Source organism: Myotis daubentonii, chromosome 2 (assembly GCF_963259705.1).
Source record: "Myotis daubentonii chromosome 2, mMyoDau2.1, whole genome shotgun sequence".
Lineage (NCBI taxonomy): Eukaryota > Metazoa > Chordata > Mammalia > Chiroptera > Vespertilionidae > Myotis > Myotis daubentonii.
The window spans coordinates 208,033,203-208,053,105 of record NC_081841.1 but is presented as its reverse complement, the minus strand read 5'-3'; the positions used below and the strand labels follow the sequence as shown (position 1 = coordinate 208,053,105).

At 34.7% G+C, this 19,903-nt stretch overlaps 1 protein-coding gene across 2 annotated transcripts in view; it reads left to right on the top strand.

The window, feature by feature from the left end:
• Positions 1-19,903, top strand: part of SGCZ (sarcoglycan zeta) — a 198,202-nt gene that overhangs the window by 115,664 nt on the left and 62,635 nt on the right. Inside the window, exon 3 of one of the 2 annotated variants that reach the window (XM_059681105.1) lies at positions 8,978-9,065. In XM_059681105.1, the coding sequence (XP_059537088.1) occupies positions 8,978-9,065 (88 nt within the window). The remainder of the gene's footprint in view (positions 1-8,977; positions 9,066-19,903) is intronic. The other variant, XM_059681106.1, reaches the window with a different exon arrangement.

The window sequence follows — 19,903 nt, the reverse complement described above, 5'->3', positions numbered from 1 at the left end:
CATTGTTCTACAGAGTTTAATAAAATAGCATGGTCAGTAAAACTTCTTAAGGAAGTAAATTTAATATAGATCTTCACTAAAAAAGTCAAAATATTTATTTGCCTTTATTGAATGTAGGTGTTTAGAGAAGGGCCTTCTTTTTTAAAAATTTTACTTTCTCATTCTGTTAGTCTCAGGTAGCACCTCAGTTGCCTATGAGTGAAAGAGAAGCAAGACAATATAATTTTGCTTGGGCATCATTTCTAATGGCTTAAAACTTTAGTGAAGTAATTTCATCTCACAAAAATGTGTTTTTGTTTTCAAGGGGAACATAATTTGCCTTTTTCGTCAGTGTTTCTCTGGAGTAACTTTTATTCATGTTTCCTTATTCATACATCCGGTAAATATTTTATATAAAGTATGATTGGAACAGGCAATGACAAATTGATAATTACATTTTCATTGTAAAATAATAGTATTTCAAACCCATATACTGGAGGCTACCTAGGCTAACTGTATCTTCATAAGATTAATGGCTCAAGTATAAGAGGTAGTTTTAGCATGCTCTGGAATCAAACACAAAGTGGCAGCCAAGTATAGGTCATGATGACGGTTAAGCTGCTGATTGAATGTTTTGTAAGGTTAAAAGCTCTCTGCCTTTGCACTATGCTACATTATTCAGAATGCCTATTGATTTTTAGAAGTTAGGATGCTAGCATGAAGAAGGCAGGGTCATGTTGCAATGGTTTCTATAAACTGGCCCACTTCTCATTTATTTCTACCAAGCTGCACATAAATCTCACACTTGAAGGTCATAAAAGTTTTTCTAAAATATCTTAAGATGTTCAAACTGTAGCTTAGTGAATGCCAGTTTTCCCCACTTGCAGATAAACTGATCATAAGACTATCACATTAACCCAGTGACATTTATATATTATCACATGTTATATTGAATGCACTCTATAAGAGCTCACTATTGGAACATGTAGATGAATTTTGGATGTGAGATATATTAGGTTATATAATGTTAGCACTTATTTTTTTTAGGAGAATTAAATATTCTGTTACATTTGATTTTACTCTGTCCATTAATTTACTTTACCTATAAGCTGTGAGTCTACTGCTAACCTGTAACCTGTTAACCTTAGCTCATTCAAAATGTTAAATGGATTTCTGGAGCTACTCTAAGGTTCCAAATGATCTCTTCAAGTGATAAGTGACTTTCACTTTTTTCTAATGCATAATCAGAGGATTCTCAGGAGATCAGGGGTGTATTGGGCATGTACAGAGGACTACTGCACTGCTCCATATTTTTTTAATAAAATATTCCAGACTAGTGATTAATAGTGTGATTTTGGTGTCCTGAGAAACTCTGAATTGAAAGAAAAAAATTGTATCTTCTTTCTCACAAGGACACACCTGCTTTTTAATTATTTCCATTGTAATCTTCATATGTGGAGAAAATATTTCTTTAAATTATCTTAAGATATACAAATGATTATTTAATATGTATATTCTCTGGTAGGCTGTAATCTTTCTAAAAATCTGAAGAGATCTAGTAATTAATGGTATTTCTTTTGAATAACACATTACTATGTTGGTTGTTCTATAGTTAAAAGAATAGCCTCAACCAAAATGTCTGCAAAATTCTAATTTCAACAAATTCTCTTGTCACTTCATTGTTTAAAAGATATATTGAAACAAATTATTCTTTTATTGATCTTGAATTGCTAGGTAGGTGTCACTATATAACTTTATAACAATCTGTATTCATATTTAAACTTTCAGCATTTCTTGGTACCAATTTAAATGGCCACAACATCATTGTGTCATGTTGGATATGTGCATATGCATATTAACATTATTTATACTATTGTATATTATTTTTCTATTTATACCTTACTTATTCGAGAAACTATAGTTAAAATAACAAAAATTATACAATAATATAGAAAGATAGAAACAAGAATAACTTAAGAAAGGCTGGACTGGAAAAAATTAGAACAAAAGTAGAGCAGGATCAGAAAAGAAAAAAAGCTCCGTAAATAGTTTTTATCCTTCTGCTTCAATTTTTACTTCAGGAAGTAAGAGGGAAAAGAAACGTAGTCGGTTACAGTTTATTCTGCAGACTCACTCATGGGTAGTAATTGGGATGAGGAGGGCCTCAGGGGCGCTGTGCTCACTCCATAGCCTGAAAGAGTCAGGGCAGAGGCAAAGGTCACTCAGGAGTCGGAATATCCTCAGAATATATTCCTATCAGTGGCTTCCGTGACTAGATAATTCATAACAGAAAATGAACCACAGTGAGGAAATTCTCAAAAAAACTTTTTGGGAGTAGAAATAGAGGAAAGTTGGTTGATAAATAAATGCTCTTTCTCCTGCACTACTTCACAGTCAGGTTAACACATGAACACCGATAATTCAGGGAAGTCAGTCTAACAGCTCTTGATATATATTCCTTTTCATGATCAACACTGATGCCTTTGAAATATGTGTTTTAGCAATTAAATAATTTGCATTCTGAAGGAAACAATCTCAATGAATTGTTTTATTAATCAAAGAATTAAAAAATTACCTGTTTTGCAGCTTCTTAAGTGGTTTGAATACTTAAGGAAAGGAATGTGGTGTCTGCCTTGGGCAGCAAAAGATGATGAATATAAATCAAATCATAATGTGATATGACTTGTTCTGCTTAAACGTTTTTTTAAAAAAGACCTTGCTCTGGGTTAAAAAAAAATAGTAGTAAGGTATGTTCTATGTGACCTGAACACACATCCAAGTGAGCACACGCAGCCTGAGTGCATCATGAATGTGTAAGGATCAGTTCATTCCCTCAACAGGCATTTATTGAACATGAAGTAGGTACCAAGCATGATGCAAACTATACTTTCAAAAGTCTGCTTTTGGGACATTTCAGTGGAATCTATACTAATAAAAGAGAAAGATGAAAATTGACTGTGCCTTCATGATGCTCACCAGTCAATCAGAAATGAATATGCAAATTAACCCAACAAAGATGGTGGGTTAATTTGCATACACAAGTGGCCAGGGGCAGGGCAGGATGCTTGCATTCAGCACTTCCCCAGCCACTCTGGGCCTCTGGGCAGCGTGGGAAGGTGGCTCGGAGGCTCCTGGCTGGAGCAAATGTGGAAAGGCGGCTCCGGCAGTAGTGAAGGCGGTGCCAACAGCCAGGGGAAGGAAGTCCCATTCTTGCACAAATCTCCATGCATTGGGCCTCTAGTGGAGGATATAAACAAAGGAATGATCAACAGGAAGCAAGGCACAAAGTCCTGTGACAAGTACTGTCATCAACCCCAGCTGAGGCGCTGGAGAGCGGGAGGTGTGTTTTAACTCAGGAGGGGCAGGAAAGCTTCACAGAGGACATAACTGTCACCCGAGACTTTAAAATACCTACAGTTTGGCCAGTTTGGAGACGTGGATAAGAATTTCAGGCCTAGGGAACAGAAGATGAGAATACACAGTAGTGGCATATTTTCAGAAAAATGGAAATGTGGGTAGTTCTTGCATGGTGAAGGGCTTGAAATAGAGGTGCAAAAGTACAACTGGAGCACATCATAAAGTACCGTATATGTTAAAAATGTGAATTTTTTTCATACTGGGAATGAGGAATCAATACATGTTTTATTTTGTTTTGCTTTACTTTAACCATGCCAATGTTTTCTTATTTAAAACTATTTTTAAACCTAACAGTGGATATGGAAAAAAAATCAATTTAAACAAGAAGTGGTTATCATGATGTGAGTTACCAGTCTGTTACAGGAACTCGTGTATTTCAGAAACATTTCTGACATAGCTGATTAAATATTGAGGAAAAGGAAGACAGAAGTTTGGAGATAATATAAGTTATTGCAAAATTGTATAATTTCGGTCAGTGAGGATTAGAAAATGTATCTAGCCCTGGCCAGTTTGGCTCAGGGGATAGAGTGTTAGCCTGCAGACTGAAGAGTGTCCTGGTTTCGATTCTGGTCAAGGGCACATGCCTGGGTTGTAGGCTCGATCCCCAGTAGGGGACTTGCAGGAGGCAGCCGATCCATGATTCTCTCTCATCATGGATGTTTCTCTCTCTCTCTCCCTCTTCTTTCCTCTCTGAAATAAAAAAAATATATATTTAAAAAAAGAAAAAGAAAATGTATCTGGTAAAACTCAGGTAAAATCTGATAAATTCCAGAAATGACAGATCAAATTTATGCCATCTACATGGAACAATATGTATCATTAATTCGAGTTATCTTTTAGGATAACTTGTCCCATTATTTAGGGAGGCTCTCATAGGTGATGTATTCTAAAGTGTGTGTGAGGAGGGCATTGTCAGGAGTATCCTGCTTCCTCTCCAACCTGGGCAAACACAATGAACCAGACCTACTGAAACTTGGATAATGCTAATGTGGAGGCCAGATCTTACCTCTGAGACAGTGTATGTATCAGATCTTTCAGAGGTGGGAATGTTTAAAGCAATTTTAAATTATATGTGTCCCATTATTTTGAATTTATTTTCAGAGTTTGGTTTGCCATTTTAGAAAGGCTTGAAATTAATCACAGACCAGAGAGAGTGTATCTTACTGTGCTTGACAGGAAAGATTCTAGATCTGGACTGCCGGGTTTGACGACTACATCCTCTGTTATTTATTAGCTGTGTGATTTTGAGCAACTGACTTGTACTCTTCGCTGCAGTGTCTTCACTGTGAAACACAAAGAATGGTCACGAGCACTGTCATTAGTAGAGGACTGGAATGCAGTGCAGAATAAATAATTAAAGCAAACACTAACAGTGCCCCTAGCAAAGGCGAGGCCCTTGTCCGAGCATTTTGTATATATTATATCTAATTCCTTAGAAACCCCACAAATCATGTATCATTACCCTGTTTACAGATAAAGAAAGGATGGTACAGGGAAGTTCTGTGAATTGCTGAGTCAAGCAGTCAGCGTTTGCTAGACTCACTGTTTGAAATCAGTCAGGGTCCACTGCCTGTCTTATAACCATTTTCTTAATTTTCTTAATTTTTTTTTCATGGGCAATCTTACTTTGTGCTCATAGATGTAAAGTATTTAGAGCAGCATCTAGCACTGATTAAGTACCAGCAAGTCCTAGCTGCTGTTTCTACTGTTATTTCTACTACAATTTGATAGTCTTGAAAGAATGAATATAGGAATCTGAAGTGCCTTATATACATGCAACACCTTATACACATATATACACACCATCTTCTCATCAGTACAACATACTTCTTTATTTTTTTAGTACAACATACTTTTGTAGAGAAATGCCTATCATGGCAGCTTGTGAGTGTGACATTCTCTGTTTTGTTCTATTTTTTATTTACCTGCTTTATTGTCTGTGTGGCTTAGTAGATTATGAAGTCTATAAGAGAATAAAGTGTGTCTCTTTCTGTTACTGTTTTACACACACTGACAGGCAAAGAGCTGGGCACATCATAGGTACTCAGTAAATATTTATTATAAACAAAGGTGAGCTCAATAGAAATACAAAGAAAAGAATCTTTTTTCCTCCTTACTCAGTTGCACAGCCTATCACAAAGGCACTGCAATGAGAACATTCTGCATTATTTTTCTTCTAGAGGCCTGGTGCATGAACTCTTGCACTAGTGGGGTCCCTCGGCCAGGCCTGTGTGATCAGGCCAAAACTGGCTGTCTGACATCCCCTGAGGGGTCTCAGATTGCAAGAGTGTGCAGGCAAGGATGAGGGACCCCACTGGTGCACAATCAGGGCCGGGCAGGGACACAGGAGGTAGGCCAGCCGGGGAGGGACTGCTGTAGGGCTCCAGGGCATGTCTGGCCTGACTCACTCAGTCCCAATCAGATGGACCCCTGAGGAAGTTAACCTACTAGTCAGAGCATCTGCCCCCTGGTGGTCAGTGCACATAATATGCTAAGTGTCTGGTTGTCCAGTCATCTGGTCATTAGCATATTACGCTTTGATTGGTTGAACAAATGACCGGACAACTGGACACTTAGCATATTAGTCTTTTATTATATAGGATTAGGCTTTTATTATATAGGATAACCATTAGCAAGGTTACAGCCAGATCTTCAGCTAAATAATGTGTGCATGAAGGAAATGTAAGCAGCGTTCTCAGGCCCATTTAGTGGTGCCATTGCTTTTCTCCCTGTATCTTCGACTGGCTTTGTCTCAAGGGTAGCGTAAGAAGCATAAAGAGCATAAGTATATTTCCTGTAGTTATAGCCAAGATGCAGGTCAGCTCCCGAGAACTGATATACCTGTGAATAGAGGATATCATAGTTTTAGTGGAAAGATACTAAAGTTTCTGCATGAAGTTTTTCTTCCTCCAAAGAAAATAAAGATATTTATACAAGTGCATTGTGCAGACTAAGATGCCACCTGTTCATCCTTACTGTGTTTATTCCTACTCCATGAGATAATACCACCAAATGATTGTCTCCCCACCCATTATGTTCCCAGCAAAAATAAGCTAGAAGGGAGTCCAGTTATCTCTATTTTACTATCTGAAACTAGACTGGCTTTCAAATTTTAGAACACAGACAGGCAATATAAAGGAGCATGAAGAGAGAATAGAAAGAAGAGTGGAAAGCTATGATCTGTTGGTGGAAGTGATTTTCTTATGTAGAGAACTTTTTTAGAAATGAATGCAAAGACGATATAAAACCTTCTTAAATGTCAATCTTTTTTTTGGAAAGAGGTCGTTTCTTGGTACTGATTTTCACTTAAAATGGCTTTGTTATCAGATTTATAGATAGTTTAGTATTGTATCCTCTGTAGATGATTGGAAGAGTTGATATCATTTTTGCCTTAGATATTTTTATCACATACGTATTTTTAAATTGGTACTGAGGGGATATTGTGTAAAAGCATATAGTGTCATTGATTTTAAAATATCTAAACTACAGCCATGCATGTTATATCATAAAATATTGAAGAATGTGAGTGAAAATTCTACCAAAATTTTGTATGTTTTGAACAGCAAGTTTCTTTATAGGCTTCTGCTGTTCTAACATTCAAATTAATGTTATTTAATTAAAGGCTCATTTTTAAGATAGATAGGTAACATGTATTTATTTTGCCAACATAAAATGAAATACTTTTTGTGCTTTTATGAGCTTTTGCTTTGTGCATTATCCTTACTGGGTATAATTCTTTGCAAAAAAAGTCCAGGCTCAATCTATATTGTAAAAAGAATTTGAACATATTTCTTGAAACAAATGATGTAATTAATTTAAAATACTTCTGATATCTTCAAAGATAAATACCTGAAGCATAGAAGTATCTATGAAAAAAGATCAGATTTTTTTTTTAAATCCTCACCCGAGGATATTTTCCATTGATTTTTAGAGAGAGTGAAAAAGAGGGAAAGACAGAGAGAAATATCGATGTGAGAGGAACACATTGATTGGTTACCTCCTGCACACACCTGACGAGGGCCGGGGGCGGGGAGGGTCCTGCAACCAAGGCACATGCCCTTGGCTGGAATGAAACCCTAGGCCCTTTGGTCCACAGGCCAAACCGGCTAGAGCGAGACCAGATTTTTTAATTGCAAAAATAACACGATTTGCAAAAAGAAATAAGTTGTGATGAGAGACAAGAAGGGAATGAAATTTTATTATAATGGTTTTTGTACAACTATGCCTCACTTTACAAAATACATATCATCTTCAAAATGTGGAAATTATTTTAAAAAAATCAAGTCTTAGTTTAGATATATTAGCAAAGCACACTTTTAAGAGAAAGTTTGTGTTTGCTCAGTGCTTTGTATCTCGCCAAAGGGGCACAAAATAGCTTTAGAAAATGCCTATAGTCTTTCTATGTCTATCCAAATCACAGATTCCAAATCCTAATCTAGAAAGAATTTTTATATGGCTATGAAAGTATGTGTATATTTACATTGACATGGAAGTGACACACCATCTTGATTGTGAAGATACTGTTGGGATATATTTTCATTGTCACACAGAGTGAGACAGCAAATATTTGTTGAATGAATGAAGGGACAGTTTGTAAATAATCACCCTGCTTACGTTTTAGATCATAAAAATGATAATGTGGTCAGTTGTAAGTTAATTGTCTGAGACAGGTGGTGGCAAAAGCTTCATATACTAGTTTCTTAGGCAATGATAATGTCCTTCCATAAATTATTTTACTATTAAGTACTAGGCCAGCGATAGAAGGAAACATCAACCAAGGTTATGTATACTAAAAGAATTTACAGGCAAACACCTTATGTTCTATATACCTCCTTACTTAAATCATTCTGTGATTTACAAATAATTTCTACATGGGGTAAATGGTTAAATATTTTTTATGAAGATGTATTTATCCATTCAGTAAGCACTTAGTAAATGCTTTCCTTCAGCAGTATGTTAAGTAGTGGGGCTATAGTTGTGTACACATGATCGCCATGGTCCCTGTGCCATGGATGGTTTCTCTTGTGACAGAAACAAATAAAAAAACAAGTAAACACATAAATGAGCAAATGAAATTCATCTTATGATAAGTACTTTGAACAAAATAAGTGAAGAGTGGGAATTTGGGAATTGAATGAATCTATACTTACAGTTTTCAGGGGAAGCAATTTAGAGGAAACATTTAAGCTGAGATCTGTAAATTGCAAGTTCCGCTTAAAAAGAGACTTTCTCAGTTGGATAAGGTCTAGAATATCTCCAAAAGCAGGCCCCTGGGAGAGGAGAAGGAGAGAGACTAGAATGCCTATGATGCTTACAATAACCAGAAAAGTTGGAAATGCTTGTACTCAATAGTTAATGCCCATTTACCAATGTAGAAACATTCCTATTCTGTACAGTAGTTAAGAAGCACCCTTATTTTTATATTGTTCAACCAATGTTTGGGATGTTAAAATAACTGCCCAATATAAAACAACAACATAGAATTTTGGTAATGCCCAAACAGAGTATAATTTTATATATTAAGTTATGACTATCTATCTATTTTTTTCTTTGATTTCTTTATTTTATACATGTTTCCCAGGATAGTCCACTGGTCTTACAGTCTGACAGGAATGTAACAGTGAATGCAAGAAATCACATGGGGCAGTTAACTGGACAGCTGACAGTAGGTGAGTCTCTGGGGGTAAAATTGCTTCTACCATCTTACTCCATTTAAAACTCTTGTGGTTGTTGAAATTGGGAAAAGCAAAAGTATATTATTTCTCTAATATATAACTAGACACCCCAGAACAGCCCAATAATCTTGCACATGAATTGTTTGTCATGAGGCTAGCTATGGTTTCCTCTGTTCGGTAGTTATTCCTCTTGTCAATGTGTTATTATGGGGCTGAATTATATATTTTTTGCTGTTATTACTCTTGAATTATAAACTGCACAATTTTCTTACCAAATATCTCCCTAATATGTGTTCAATTATAGTAAATAGGCTTGAACAAACATGTAAGATATAACATTATGTGGTCTATGTATCCTTTATTTTAGGCAAATAATTTACCAATAAATATTATTATCAGCTTATATAAATTAAAAGTGACATAATAGTTGAATATAATAAATCTAACATTTATGAATTACTTATAAATTTGATATTGAATCATCTAAACTTTAAGGCTAATAGGCTTTAGAAGTAATAAATACCTATTTTATCATATTTCAAAATTTTAATTTAGAGGTTCATAATACATGGCATTAGTATTTGAGTCAATTTGTGTAAGAAGAAAGGCAAATTAAAAGTTAGTCATAGTTATGTAAGATAATACAAAGATTGAATTTATGTGTAATTGTTAAAATATTTTTTTAGAATATAACAATTTTCTGTGGGAAAATTGCCTACCACTTATTGATTTTTTTTCTGTGTGTTATGTGTGTATGTATGAAAGTATATTACAAATAACTTACAATTTTGAGGACTGAGTTATTCTTAACGATGATAAGTACAGCATCATTTGAATGCACGTGTATGTTTCAAATTCAACTACACCAAATTATATCATTTAAAACGTGAGATTTATAGACATGAGTTTTATTCCTTCTAGTTCCTTTATAGGTATTGAAATACTTCTTGGTACGCTATTCATTTTATGAAACCAAAAGTGGAACTTATATCTTAACATATATTTCCAAAATATATAATTGCATTTTATTTATAATAATTAAATTTTATTTTACATATCTTTAAAGTGTAAGAGTCGGTCAGTAGGTATCTATTAATTACTATAACTGGTTAGTATTTTGTGATCCACAGAAATATATCAACTAGGAAGTGGGGTCATATGTAAATGTATTCAAAATTAGAGAAAAGAAATATGTCTATGGATACAGAACTAGTCCAGAAGCACCAGGCACTAGTGTAAGTGACCTGCCAACTCATTATTGTTACAGTGTTGGAACTGCAGAAACAGGCGTAAGCTGGCAGATTTTTCATATTATAATTTTCTTAATGTTGAGAACACTTTAGATAGATAAAACTTTTTTTATATCCTTGTCTTGATTTAAAAAAGAAAAGGTCCTTAGTGGAAATGCCTAAATGTATATTAAATACAAAAAGGCACATACAAGTGTGCACTGTAATACAATAGCTACATACTAGTAACTATTGTTAGTAGAGCTGAACAGCTATTTGATTGTATGAAATAATCAAATGCCGTTTGCATTTTGCTGCATGCTTTCCTGCTGGAAATATAAAGAAAGATAGTCTCATGATTGTATTTTAAACCATTGTCTCCAACTGATTTTAATATAGTATCAGTATTTGTCAGTTGAGAAGAAAAGAGAAGAATGGAAAGACAGAGAGAACGGGTGGGTGAAGGGAGAAAGGTTATGCTTCGTTTTAAATGAAGCAAATCAATAAGTTAATGATATCGCAGCTTGTATCTGTGGATGGACATATACTCAATCCATTGAGGCTTAAACTAAAAACTGTTTAATATCCTGGTCATTGGGGTCTACTGTTGGTGACCTCCGTCTTTTCGTTGCTTTGTATTTTCAATGGACCTAAAGACACAAATGAATATGTAGAAAAGGGGGAGCTTGCAGGGGATGAAGTGTTCACATTTGAAGTCAAACCATTGGGACTCCCAAAAATAATTTATGTCTTGGGGACTCAGTTATTTCATCTCTAAAACAGAGATAAGGGCACCTATTTAGAAGAATATTATAAGAATCAAGCAATTTCAGCACCTCAAATGGTAGACAATTATATTTTGAACCTGGTATTTTGATGATGGTGATTGTAATAATTATATGATCACTTAAGTTATAAATACATTGCTAATCCTTGAGAAATTTTATGGTTATTTTCTATCCAATGTATCTCTGTGATAGTAGTTGAGGAATATGTACTGGATTACAATACTGTTGCAAAGATATACTACAAAACACATCACAGGAAGTGTACCTGATGTGTGGAGACATTTTAAATCATATCAGGATACATTTATCCCTAGGTAGAATCTGAAGACATAATAGGATGAATTTAAGCAATGTATTCCATCAGTATTCATTTTTAAAGACTTTAATTTTAGTTGTATTGACATAAAGTAGCTATTTAACCTTCTTTTCCTGCTACGTTTTAAATTTCTTTCAGTGTTTTTTTTAACATAGCTGAGATTTTTAGTATAAACATGATACTATTTTGCAATATTTTAAAATATACTTCCAAAATGGACTCATTTATAAAAAATAAATTTATTTATTCTTAATTTTCTAAATAAGACAATTCTAATTTCTACCCTAAATCTATCAATTTCCATTAGAAAAGTATGACAGACTGAATTCTTTTTCTACATTTTATTCCCATTATTTAAGGGAAAATAAAATGTCTCTTATCAGTAGCTACCTGTGTCATATTTTCCCAAAATTCTATATATGATTGGTCAGCAAAGCAAATATCATTCGTCTTGTACCCTGCCCTTCTAATTTTTTTCATACAAGCCTACCTTCCTGCTGATTACATTTGCAAGGGGTATGTGTAATGGAAGGAAGGCCTGAACAGACCTGCTGTGTTCATTCTAATCCAGAGTCTTTCTGAGACTATGAAACCAGATCATTTCTAATTTAATACATGCAAAGAAAACATTTTATACATATGACAGCTCAGACATATTCAAAATTAAATAAATCGACATTTTTAGATTTGGGGTTTAAAAAAATCAATTGAAAAATATTTTGTGTGCTTATATAAGTATATGTTTGTGTTAAGTTTATGTTAATAATAGAATACTACCCCTGCCCCCATGATGTGTAAGATTCCAGTTTTTCATAAGGAGGGGATGAGTGAATTCAAGATTTCTTTACAGAATTTATTTTTCTTAGAATAAAGCAGAGAGGACTAAGGTTGTTTTTAAGAAGTGATTAAAGAACATACAGATCCTAAGAGGTCAGATTCCTTCAAAAAAAAAAACAAGAACTTTTAAACATGTGCCAGAGTCATTAACCAGGTCAAAATTTCTACTTTTCAATTATAAATGTCTATATTAGCAAGGTGGTTCTTTTTTATATGTGACATAAAGGGTGTGTGATTTTAGATGTTAGATGTTCATATAACATATGTTGATAGCATAATAGTTTCTATTTTTCAGGACATTCTCATCAAATAACATGGATAAAATGTGAAGTATGCATTTTTGTGAAACATATCGCATTTTCTTTTTTTTCTTTTTTTTAAAATATATTTTATTGATTTATTACAGAGAGGAAGGGAGAAGGATAGAGAGCTAGAAACATCGATGAGAGAGAAACATCGATCAGCTGCCTCCTGCACACTCCCCACTGGGGATGTGCCCGCAACCAAGGCACATGCCCTTGTTCAGAATCAAAGCCGGGACCCTTGAGACCACAGGCCGACGCTCTATCCACTGAACCAAACCAGTCAGGGCATATCACATTTTCTTAGGAAACTGCTATAATGTGATAAACAGAATAAAAAATCATTTTTAGGGCAGTGCATGTGTAATATTATGTAGTTTTGGTATAGACTTTGTTCATAAAACTGGTCATTAATTCTGTAGTAATTGGATTTGCTAAAAATAAAATTACCTTTCCAATAATATCATGGAGATAATTATATTTTATTTCCCAATAACATTACATTGATCTATAATAGAAAAGACAAACTATTGTAAGTAGTTTAAAAATATAAATGTTAATTTCACCAAATTAATTGTTCTTCAATATTTCTTAGCCAACTTGAATAAGGTATTAAATTATATGTTGCTTATTCTTACATTGCATTATAAAGTATTATTTAATTTTGATAAAGCAATAGCTAAAAAGTAATAAGATTTTTTACTTTTGTATGTCTTGTTATCAGCCAATAGCAGGAAAATAAAAATAAAAGGAGAATTAACTGAAAATTGAACATGGAATAATATTAATGAGAAAAGATAGTTTTGGTTTTAATTATTTTTGTTTAGTAGCATCCTGACTTTAAATTTCAGTCACAAAAAAAATGTTGATTTAAAAACCCAGAATGATTGCTATGGGGTCCTATGTTGTAAAAATAATAAACTCCATGCTGCCACATCTATATCATTATCCCAGTAAAACATTAAGACTAATTGGGTATTAAATAATTAGAATGTCATTGTTCTGAAATTTTTCTTTCAAACTGTGCTTAAGTCACAATATTATGCTTCAAATGGGAACTTGTATTTCATCATAATTCTTCTTATTTAGTGCTCAATAAATTTGGGCAAATTAATTAACTCCTAGAACTGCTAGCTGTTATTGTCAGAATCATTTACTCATCATTGATATTGTCATTTTCATTTTTCAAGAATCAGGGCATATCAAATTATATAAAAACCTCAATTACAATCTACAATTCCTCGTTTTTCTTTCTTTAAATTTTTTAATCATCACTAGAGTGTATGTTTTTATTGATTTTAAAGAAAGAGGGGAAGCAAGAGAGGGAAAGGGGGGAGAAAAAGAGACAGAGGGGGAGAGTACCATCAACGTGAGAGAATAACATGGCTTGGCTGCCTTCCATATGCACCCAAAGGCAACCTTTGGAGACAACACTCCAACCTATTGAGCAACACTGACCAGGGGTTTTTGTCTGTTTTTTTTCAATTTTGTTTTTTTGTTTTTTGTCTGTCTTTACTCACTATTTCTTCAATGCTTTAAACTTCTTCGAAGTGATTCTTAAATACATCTAACTATATAGCAGTAAGTAAAAATGCCTTGGGCAAGAAATTAAACACATTGACATTTACATTCAGCACCAGTTTTCTTTAAATATTTCACATTGTCAGGCTTAATCACCACGCAATCCTGCAAGCAAGTGCAGAGGGCTCTGCAGGAAACGGTCTCAGGTTTCTCGGAGTCTGAGGAGCTTGCTCCTCTTCATTGCCTGGGGATTTCTGAGGGAGGGACTCAGGGAGGGGGGATGATGAATGAGCAGGAGATGGGCCTGAACAGACGTGGCTGCACTGGCCCTGTGCCTGTTCCAGGGGCTGTCAATCCACTTCACACTTAAACATCAAATGTGCTTTATTTACGACTAGAGAAGATGTGCTTGATAAGAAAAAAATTACACTTTTAGAGTTGTGTAAGGAAAATATTTTTCTTTGATTTGTTTACGTCTCACTTTGAGTCAATACACACAAATAATACAGTTCATAGGATGAAACAAACATTTAGAAAATAATCTTTATAAGGAGATAAAAATGTATAAATATATAAAAATACATTAAAATTAGTACAGTTTGCCTATATATAAGCTATTTGTATCCTATAGAGTAATTAATTAAACTACATTGACCTTCCTGGTAGTAGAGTTACAAGGGAATTGTAACAAATGATGTGCTACCACTACATTTAAGGGGGAAAAAAAAAATATGAGCTTCTTATCGGAAACCAAAATTACACTGAATAAAATGTACACATCCTATATAATAAAAGCCTAATATGCTAAGTGTCCAGTTGACCAGTTGGCCACTCAACCAATCAAAGTGTAATATGCTAATGATACGCTAAGGCCGCTCAACCGCTTGCTATGACATGCACTGACCACCAGGGGACAGACACTCCAACCAGTAGGTTAGCTTGTTGCTGGGGTGTGGCAAATCAATACTGAGCAAGATGGGCCAAACATGCCCTGGAGCCCTCCTGCAGTCCCTGCCTGTCTGGCCAACCTCCTGCATCCCTCCCCAGCCTCGATTGTGCACCAGTGGGGTCCCTCAGCCTGGCCTGTGCCCTCTCACAATTTGGGACCCCTTGGGGGATGTTGGAGAACCAGTTTCAAACCAATCCCGCAGGCTGGGCTGAGGGACCCCACTGGTGCACGAATTCATGCACCGGGCCTCTAGTTGATTAATAAAAAGAAAACTGGGTGATACAGTGTATACTGCTTTTAGCAACTCTACATCAAAGAAGCATTGGGCCTGCTAACATTTTGTCACAGTGCTTCAAAGAATGCAGAGAACAAGGCAACAAATTGAAGTTAGATAAAAATAATTGTGGGTGGCAAAAATATATGTTTACTGGTTCAACTTAATTCAAGGATAAAGATCTAGACCTACCTGCAAGAGATGATGTGTGTGACCATTGTTTAAGTGATATATACCTTCATCTGGACTTGTCATTGATCAGATGAAGAAAGAGCCCCAAAATCCTAGTGACTGTGACTGTAGCTGGATCTTTTCATTTTAGAAATCAAGTAACCTGATGATAAAATCATGCACTTGAGTAAAAACTGGAGACCCTATATCTTTTAACTGTGTCAGTGGCTCTCTGCCCACCTCAATACAGCCCCCAAATGCCAAGATAGACAGATACACTCACACACACACACACACACACACACACGCACACACATGCACACGCACACACACACACACACACACACACCACAGGTGTCCCCATAGAAGGAAAGCAAAGCCAGCACAACTTTAAAGAGACATTTCTGAGTCTACCACAGCACACAGCAGGGTTGATGGAGACATCAGCATTTTATTCTGTTCAATATGCTCCAAGATAATATGCTTAGGAGCTTTTTAAAAAAATTACCAGCCAACTATCATGACAAAATAAAACCTCTGTAAAGCAAGAAGTGCATAAAATCACATAAATTTAAGGATTCATCACATCATTAGTCACAAAATTTTAATAATGACTATGTTATAATTAAGAATTTAATATACATTGATGCTTATTGGATTGTTTAAACCACTGAGCATTTTTCTTTTTTTTTTTTTAATATATATTTTATTGATTTTTACAGAGAGGAAGGGAGAGAGATAGAGAGTCAGAAACATCGATGAGAGAGAAACATCGATCAGCTGCCTCCTGCACATCCCCCACTGGGGATGTGCCCGCAACCCAGGTACATGCCCTTGACCGGAATTGAACCTGGGACCCTTCAGTCCGCAGGCCGATGCTCTGTCCACTGAGCCAAACCGGTTTTGGCCACTGAACATTTTTCAATGTTCCACAAATTTAAGTTAATTCCTATGTCCTAAGATTTTACAAGCTTAGATACAAAACATGTGCTAAAGAGGCACTTTGATTAGGACTAATTATTAAGAATTATTCTAGAAGACCAAAGAATCAGAGCATAAGTTCAATGAAAAAATCTGTTAAAATACAGGCATATATAAGTTTTAAATAATAATAATAGTATGAGGAAAAAATAGTATGAGGACTTGTCTAATATGGTTTATGTATCAAAACAATATAAAGGAATATGTTCACCTAGAAATCATCATTTCCTGGGAAACTAGTTTTTGGAAGGTATTCCATTTTTTTTCTTTATTGATGAAGTTATTACATATGTGTCCTTATCCTCCCATTGCCCCCCACCCCCTACTCATGCCCTCCCCCCCCCGGGTCTGTGTCCATTGGTTAGGCTTATACGTATGCATACAAGTGATTTGATTGATCTCTCACAGGATGGATGAAAAAATCAACAACTTATGGAAGGTATACATTTTAATAATTAATAGCACTAGGCCTAGATCCGCTAAATCCCAGATATGTCACTTCCCAGTTCTGTGATGTTATTCAAGTCACACTGGACATCATCTCCAGTATTCATATCATAAAGTAGATGTGAGGATTAAATAAATGAATATATGTGAAATTTGGGGAATACTTCCTGAAGCATTATGTGTATGTTAGTAATTGTAATTTTTGTTAGATTTCCATGTAAATAATTCTGTACACTTGACCAAGTCTCTAGATTTTACTTTGCTCATCTATGAAATGAATATTATGCTACACTGCCTCCATGTTTCTCTCCTGTTCCACATCTAAAAGTGAAAAACTACTTTTTGCCTTTAGGGAAGGAAATTAATTGATGAATAATTTCATCCATTAAATCCTCACTGTATAGTAGTCCTGACAAAATGACACCCTATTTGAGTATTTGAAATCTTAGCCAAAAATTAGAAGTATTTTAGATTTAGAATGAAGAATGTGAATAGACACAACTAAATCAACATCATTATGTTTTTATACTTTCATCAAATTTTATAATGAAATTTAATACACAAATTAATTCAACAAGCCCAATCAGCTTTCTTTTTTTTGTAAATACTAAACATCAGCATGTTTTGTCCTGAAATAAATGGAGAAAAATGTAGATGAGGAGTTTATAATAAATATTTAAAGACCCCTAAAGTGACATGTAATCTTGCATTGAAGCAATTACTACTGTGAACACCTGGGAATTGCTTAATTGACTGCAGATGGTGTAGAACATAAAAAAAGTAGAAGGTTACAGATTATTCTTATGTACCAAATTTATGTTTTTTTCATTGACTCATTTTTTTTAACTTAGAGAATGCTGTAGTAGTCTGGGACAACTTAATAAGAATGAATATTTTATGTAAAATAGCCTGCAAATTGTGGAGAATAGATCAACAAAACACTTAGGTTTAATGTTCCCCATACAGGTTAAATGATTAAATGCATCGTTGATTTTTAAGGGTTCATTGTTAATATCAATCAATTCATATTAATTAAACTACTATTAACTAGTTTACTAATTCATCAGTTTGAGAAAGTAGTACTTTGAAGCAGATGCCTATGATTTTCGGACAAAGATTGCATTTTTAGACATTAGGACCCTTGGTGTAACTCAGGTATAATGAAAATTACATTATCTAAAGAAAATACAATAATGTGCATGTTTTAAAAAATCATATCACATGAGATTTTTACGTCATTGTCTTAACATCCTGAGCCATTACATTGCCTTTTTGGTGTTAGTTGCAGATTGTTATTCAATAAAGACAAAACAAATGCTTTGTCTCAAATATTTAATTAAATTCTTAAATATGTGTAGAGTTAGGCATGCAAGATCAAGGAATGCTGACTATTTCTTCCTGGAGGACCTAGACCGAATTCTGAAGTAGATGGTTTGGCTCAGTCATTTCTAGGCTTGCCTGCTCTGTCCTCCTGCTCTTATCAAGTACCTGCCCTTCTCTGGGATCCATAATTGTAGTTCTTAGAGGCCAGTTCCACTGAACAGTGCTCTGTTTTATGGTCCAAAAGACCATCCCTGCAAGGTGTTGGCCTCTCCTTTTCGAGACCATGGGTAGCTAATCTGCTAAAATTGTCAGGGATCCTAATGCTTTGACTGATAGGAAACGTCATGGAATGCCCTCCTTTTCAAGCAAAATATATGTTTCAAAATATGATAATAATGCCTTTAGTTGTCAAAGAAATAAATCTAGGCTTGAGTATTTAGGAATGAGCATGTGGAATAAAATGAAAAATGGTGGTTCTAGTAGGACGTATTATAAAGGGGCCATACTCACCATCTTCGCATTACCTAGGCCAGTCCATCTCTTTATGTGGTGATAAAAGGAAGTAATGTTGTTCTTTTCAATAAATGTAAATGCAAGAATTGGGTACATATTTATAACATAATACTAAGGAAAGCACTAAAGAGCTGAATCACTATTTTGTTAATTATGTGATTACATTAAATAATTTAAAATGTGCCACAACAATAGCTCAGTGTTTAAATTTTATGGTAAGAAGATTGTAATGAAATAAAAATGATATATTACAGAGCTTACTACAGGATAAGAGTAAAATAAAGTAAGCAAAATACAAGAGTGGTTATTTACTTCATATTTTAGATGTTTAGTGAGCACCATAAGTGTATGACTTATCTGAAATTAATGAGTCTATAGTTTATACACTGAACCAAACTTTGTTTTTAATGAGTCTCCATTTGTGGGACTTCGTAATTGCAGGTGCTTTGAGTTTCATATATAATTGACTTATTGAACATGCAAATTTTTGTTGGCCTCAATAAGAAACGTGTCTTTGGAAATTTGCTTAATGGGGCATACTGTTCACAAATGTAAGGTTATGGGACTAATTATCTGAAAACATCTGTGGTAGGAAGCTAAATAAGACTTAGGGGTCCATGTGTACACGGAAGATTATTTATCTCAGTTTTAGGGCGTTGGATGAGGTTGCAGTGGAACCCAAACCACTAAGGGGCAATACTAATGGCCTGGCCATGGAATACAGGGAGACAAACTGTGGGGACCATTACATATGATGGTCTATTAAGTGCATTAGTTTTTTTCTCAAATTTCACTTTGGAGTATGTGTCTATTCTTATGTGTAGTTTTGGAGAAGTTCCAAGTCAGACAATGTATACATCAGAAAAATAAGCACAGTGGGAATAGAAAATGGAATATAGAAAAAGGGAAAAAATGAACCAGAGCAATTCTTGTTTCCAAGTATTTGCTGGACCCCTGATAATATACTCCGCAAGAGTAGTACCACATCTCCTTACAACTACCTTAAAATTGCTATCAGTCTCTTAATCTGAATTCTTTGGTTAAAGTGTTTAACCAGCTCTGAATTTACTTGCAACCTTTCCCCACAACAGTCAACTTAGATATTTTGTCATATATTTGCCTAAAATCAAGAATATGAAATCTTATACTGCCCTCATACATAGATCCAACTGTGGCATGGC